Below are 6,918 nucleotides of genomic sequence, written 5' to 3' on the forward strand. Positions count from 1 at the left end.
ACATATTCATGACTATCATGATTTAGACTCAACATGATGCTTCTAGAGGTTTTTGTATTTTTTATGGCATCATTCGAAGTGTGGTTTTTATATTAATCCATATTATAATTAATTTAAACTTTTATCATTTTTAGGATGTTCACACACCAAGAAGTAATCGCTCTGTGGATTCTGGTCTCCCTCATGATGATGTAACCCCTAGATCGGACTCTTTGAGCACTGCATCAAGCTCAGTAAGTCCGCCGGATCAATCCATTTCTTCATCAGTCATTCCTGATCATCGTAAATCCACATCCCTGGATGATATTAATATTCAACAGCAGATTCAAGAGCAACAGCAGGGTCAGTGGAAAACATATTCTCTACAAAGAGGGGGGAGTGGTGCTCCACCCCATCAAAAAGAGGAAGTTGTCAACATTCGACCCGGAATGGCCGCAACACAAGATGAAGATGATGAGGAGGATCCCTATGGAAGATGTATGAATATGAAGTTGAGTACATTTGAAGCCTCAAACACATCAGCAAACAACCTCAACAATAATTCTCGTGATCCACGGATCATCGATCTTGGCTACATGCAACAGCAGCAACGCCCCGGCTCATCAGCATTTAATACTCTTCCTGTGAATAATAACTTAAATAATTTGAACTCCTCCAATGGTAGAGGGGGCAAACCTCCTCTTTCCTCTGGTCCTAATAACACTCTACCCGCACGACCCGTTTCAACTTGTAATTCAATACGAAACGGTCCCACGGGGCGGCATTTTAAACCCTTTGACCATAGGAAAATGAATCCTATGGCTGGAATTCAAGAAAATGCAGTATATGGAACCATCCCGCCACAAAATAATTCCCCTCCTCCTCCAGTCTTAGTTCCAACGGAGGTAACTCTCCAGAGAAACAATCTCATTGTTCAAAAAACAAATAATACATTACCACACATGCCAGCAGAGTTGAGGCATACCAACTATGCTTCTCCCTCTAATGCAAAACAACTAGTCAATCCACAGATCCTTAGCCATCGAGACTCTGCTAATTTTTCACTAGCATCCAATGAATCCACTTAAATTCAGGGTTTCATATTTTTTTTAAATCAATTCAGTGCTGTTGTTGCTTCGTTTACGCATATCTACAACCTAGCCCGACCGATACATAAGCAACTTTAATATTAATTGGTAATGTCCCGAAGCTGCCGATATTAAAATGAAATAAAAATCTCATTTCATAAAATTAATAAATGAAATTAGAAAAAATCCTTACAAAAATTAGATGAAAGATTTGAAAGCTAGTGTTGGACGAACCATTGGACGTATTTACTAAATGGTCGTTTTTCTTGTTATGCAACTCCTCCTTTCATTGGGGAATATGAAGAATACGTGAAAACCACAACATAAATGTATTTGAAGACGTTTTCAAAGGATGTAAAGAGACCGTTTCGTAATTATGTCCATGGATCGATACAACTCTATTCATAACCTTTACTCGTAATTAATATCTTTAACTCTGGACAATCAATGTAATTTTGAGATATCCCTTTTAACTGTCATTAATTGTCAAAGACTTAAACTGTAGCATAAAATCCTCTGTTCCAACAATGAAATTTGAATGAAAATTATACAGAAGCCAATATGACCATGCTTGGGTTTTGTGTCAGTACTTTTATTCAGATCTCTAACGTGAATTTGATTTTTTTTTTTTTTCAATTGACACTTTATCGGTTTTATGGCCTCCAATAAAGTACATATCGATCGAGTCCTAATATCTATACACCTTCTCCACTTCTACCCTCAAGTGCCAAACCTTTGTTTCCTCTGTATATGTTGTCAACTGCTCCACTAATGCCACACATCCAACCCTTGCCCACATCCAGACTTTTTATTATCATTTTTATCACCATGCTATCATTTGAACCAAAGTTCTCCCTCTAACTTATATTATTTTTTTGTATTTGTAAAAGGGCAAAAAGGTTTTTTGTCAAAACTTTAGAGCCCTTAGCAGCAACCAATCTTATTTCTTTCGCATGTTGACCCATGCACTATAATCTGTGATATCTAAAAATTGGTTTTATGGTCAGAGGGAGAAACTATTCAATATTTTTTAATTATGTCTTATAATTATTTGTGTCCTGTATTACAATATTGCAAATTAATGTATGTGTATTTGCAAACTGAATCTCATAAAATATTGATTATATATTGTATGTTTGTTTGTTTATTTTTCGTATTTTCTACGTTCTCAAAATTTTTGAGCAAAAGCACAAATTGGAATTTAAATATCGGTAAAATCAATCTCTTTTTTAAAATATATTTTGCTTAAGCAATATATGCAGCTTTTTTTATCATGGTACATAAATACAAGTGTTGCACCGATCTGTATAAATTATTTGGAGTTCGGTTTGAACGGCTCACATTTATAAAAAATCACTTTATTACTCCCATATAAAATTTGTAGTCAAAAATGGAAATTAGAACAAAATCGAATAACTTCGATTTGAACTAATATTCAAAAAATAACAATTTTCTTACTTCAAATAGACTCTAATTATGATGGTTCATTTATCTAGTGGGAGTTATTGGGCCAACCAAAGATTGGGCTCAACAAAATTGGTCTATAATTTGAAAAGGATTAAATTTTGATCAAGCTTTTGACTGAAATATCGATTCAAATCTACTTTGTATAAGTAATTTAAGACCTAAAACCCCCTCAAAAAATAGAATAAAAGTGAAAAAATCAGTTAAAAGTTTTCAAAACTACTTAGTTTTGTTCCACAGTGAGATCCCTACCAAAAGTTTTGTTTCAAAATATGTCTGGAAAGTAGTCATGTCATTTAAGTCCACTATTTAAAAAATATTTAATTTTGATCCATGGTCTATATTCGTGGTTCTGACAGGAATATATATATGTATAGAAAAATTAAATTATGAATAGAAAAGTGAAAATGAGTATTCGACGAGTAAAAATTTACTCCCCTTCTTGATGACAACAGCTGTAACATGTTAAACATTGAAGTCTAAAACAAAATCCCAGTTCGTATAAAATAATTATATAAATACAAGTTGGCAGTCTCCCTATTCTTAAGGAATGTCTTTGTTTACTCTTCGTATTCACTGTTCCTGTCATATCCCTGCTCAACTTATAATCAATAAGAACACCAAAATATATTTATAAACAATGAAAGGAGCGCTTCAAAGTGTCTGTGAGTAGTAAAAAATATACTCTTTATGTATGTAAAATGAAGGGACGTGACGTAAATAAATATCATTTACATATTATTGACTTACCAATGGATAGAGGGTCCGGTCCGGTTAAGTTAGTCCAGACGGATTTATTACTATTTTTTGATAGATACTGCTAGCACTAACGATTTCAACCTCTTGAATGAATTTGCCAATTATTATTATTATTATTTTACACGCACCGGGAATAAGTTTTTATTTAAGTCTTTACAGATACGCATGCTACAACTAGGAAGAGCGAAGACAAAATATATTTAAAACCCTCTTTGCACACTAAAAAAAAAATCCTTTCACAAATTCTGACCGAACCAAAGAAGGAATCGGTCTCGGACCGAGTCTCAACACTAAACAATTACATACATTACAAATGCAGAAAATTAAAAACAAGATGTGTATCATTTTTTATAATTCGCTCATATAATCGAAATAATGGCTATTACATAAATACAAATTATATATACTATTCACTATTATAGAAATACAAATTAAATTTTTTTATTGTTATTGTTTATACATCTATAAATGTTTTAAATTTATTGAATTTCATTTTCTGACTCACGCCCCTCCCCCTTTTCTTGTATTACTTCATAATAAAATCTATTAGGGCAATGTGTTAGTCGCGGTATTTTGGAATTTCGATTAAAAAATTACATGGAAAAGTTCATAGAAATACAAGGTTAGACCATCACGTAATCCGGCTTGCTAAAATTTCCCATTTGATGTATCGTACCAACTGCTGGGTAAGACAGGCAGATTTTGACAAAACACGCAACTGCTCATACACTATGACGTCAATATAAAAGCGTCGTGGAAGTCAAACATTAGTCCAATTATATGCCCTTGTATTTTTATTAATCTTGGAAATGTTATATTGTTATCTCTTCAATGCCCTCCTAAGGTAATATTTTTCTCCATAAAAGTTTGAAAAAAAACAAAAATTATTTATTTAGTCGGATAAAATGTCCACATGGCGACGTTTTTAAAAAGATGCTATCATGTCGTTGTCTTTTTTGCATCACACAACCTTTCATACGAAAAAGAAAAAACAACTCAAAATCAGGTGGTAGCAATAAACAAGGCAAAGAGTGGACACTCAAGGCAAGGAAGGTAGGATTTAGTGGTTCTCAATTTTGATTAGCTTAAAATTAGATGCTGCCACAAGGTGTCTTCCAGACACAGCCAGTTTGAAAAGCCGTCTCCCTCCTAGTGAAAAGAGAAGAATGAAGAATAAGGGCGACTACGTCACAACAATAACACGATATTATAAGTCGGTGTTAGGAACACCGACGACAGTGTTTTGATTGAATTGTTTATATTTCCCTTAGCCGCTCTTTCCCTAGAGTCCTTTAGGTGGCAGGGGTGTCTGCAGGAATATGTGGGGTTTTTTTGGTGGAGGGGGGCTTGGTTTTGGAATTTTTTTGATAAAAATCCAAAGCTATTAATAAAAATAATTTTATTTTGAAAAATATTTTAAATATAAAATTTTTTTTGAAAAATATTCCAAAAATCCACAGCTTTACACAAAAACGAAATTTTTCTTGGAGAAAAATTTCAAAAATCCCCAGCTCTTAACGAAAAATGAAATTTGTGCAAAAATTTTACAAAAATAAACAGCTGGTCACAAAATAATTAATTTTTTGGGAAAAAGCCAAATATTAAAAAATAAATATTAATTTTTTTACAGTCCCTCCATCCCCCTCCTGAGGACACCCCCCCTGGGTAGTTGCCTATTTGTCTAGTATATAATTATTATTTGGAATTGTTGAAAAATTAACAATGGCTAATTCTATTTGCACCAATCAACGTTCCGAATACTAATTAGGGGGACAGGAACAGAAACATCTACAGCTGACGACAAAATAAAGTGTACTTTTTTTATAGGGAAAAGTAACGCCGTGCCGTATTTCATTCCGTGGTTAAAATCTGCTTAATTCTTAACTGATGTATCTCATGGAAATATCAGTATTAGAGCACATTTGGAGTTTAGAAATTACATCCTTCTCTTAATTTAAATGATGACTTCGTGGGGATGACAGATATGATATATTCACTGAACATACATATTATAGTAAGCTATCCGAGATCTTGTATGAAAACGTAAACGTTTCCGTGGGAACGGAGCCTAAAATAAAGCATTCATTCATTATTTTTCATAAAATAGTTTTCTTAGAGTTTTTTCTTATCCATAAAAAATATTTAAAAAGTTTTTTTTTAAAGTCGTCCGTTGAAGCAAAGATCGAGAATAATCCGATGTAGTTTTAATAAACCTGTTATATTGCCCATATTTTCCTTTACTTTAGATTTTCAAAAGCTACAAAAATCATTATTTTTGTTCAAAATTTCACTACATTATTCCCTTTATTTTGCTCCATGGAGTTACATTAGAAAAATATTTAATGTTTTTTTTTTTAAAGATTAGAAAAGTGTTTTATCAAATTGATTTTACTCAAAATGGAATAGAATAATATATTTTAATCTTAATTGACTAAATAAATAACTTTTGCATTTTTTTCAAAAGTACATCGAGACCTACGACCTAAATTTTTGCGTAGATCATACTTTTTATCACAAGACTACTTTTTCCCACAAGTCATTATTGAAATTCGATAAAAGTTCAGCAACAAACCTCCCTAATATCCAGAAATACAAATCCTTAAATACAACTTATCTTTTAACATTCTACTACATAACATTTTTATTTATTTCCTTAACAATATTTTTTTTAGAGTTTTGTTGTTACATTGAAAATTGTACAACTCATTTTTCTACAACAATGAGTAAATAAAATACTTTATGTAATATATAACTTTGTATGAATATACACAATTTTGTGAAAATGAAAAATAAAATGCCGTTGATTTATCTGTTTTTATTTATGGGTTATTTTTTTTTTTCGAGAACATTATTCTCCATAAATTTTTGTTTTTCCAAGTAAAAAAAAAATATTGTATTTTCAATTTATTTTTGTATTTCCCTTTAGTACGTGGGTTATTTTTTTACTAAATCAGTGTACTTTTTTTTTGCTAAAAGTTTTTTGCAATTTGCTTTGTGAATTTCGATTAGGGAATTTTTTGACTTAAATAAAAAATTGACTTCTCATCTATATAAATTTTTTCATGCTTATTGTTATTATGTTCTTTAAATTTATAACACATTCATTTTTTTAAAATTCATGACAATAAATTCCATGTACTTTTTGGGAACAAGAAAAATCCACGTTGCGCAGACACTTTTTAGTACTAAAAAAATTCTTGTTTACCCCAATATATAGTTTAAAAAAAAATTATTATCATTATAAATAAAACTAGAGATGGAAATATACTTCATGTATATGGACTTCAAAGAAAATTCCGAGGTCAGATGGAGTAAATGAAATACTATAATGTTTACTTATACTAAATCAGAGCAACTCCATTTAACAACTTAAAGGAATATATAACAAATAAAAAAAAGACATTCACCATTGTCAATGTGATTTCCCACTCCTCCCCTTGGCCCGAGTAACACCAGGTGACCCCTTGCTAGCATGATTATAAAATATTGCGTTAAAGTAGTCGGAGTTGGGCATTATATTTACTGACCCTAGTTGATCCTGTCCCGGGTCTCCCCCTACACTTTTAGGATTGTTTCTTTTTTGTTTTACAATATCTTAATTTGCATTCTTTCCCATAATGCAATATAG

The 6,918-nt window shown here is 31.7% G+C and overlaps 1 protein-coding gene across 2 annotated transcripts in view; it reads left to right on the plus strand.

The window, feature by feature from the left end:
* The window catches only part of tinc (transmembrane protein tincar), a 113,033-nt gene extending 110,713 nt beyond the window's left edge, over nucleotides 1-2,320 (plus strand). For both annotated transcript variants that reach the window (XM_040728026.2, XM_040728027.2), the window contains exon 7: nucleotides 135-2,320. In XM_040728026.2, the coding sequence (XP_040583960.1) occupies nucleotides 135-1,067 (933 nt within the window). In that variant the 3' untranslated portion in view covers nucleotides 1,068-2,320. The remainder of the gene's footprint in view (nucleotides 1-134) is intronic.
* The last annotated feature ends 4,598 nt before the right edge of the window (nucleotides 2,321-6,918 follow it).

This window comes from Lepeophtheirus salmonis, chromosome 2 (genome assembly GCF_016086655.4).
Source record: "Lepeophtheirus salmonis chromosome 2, UVic_Lsal_1.4, whole genome shotgun sequence".
NCBI lineage: Eukaryota > Metazoa > Arthropoda > Copepoda > Siphonostomatoida > Caligidae > Lepeophtheirus > Lepeophtheirus salmonis.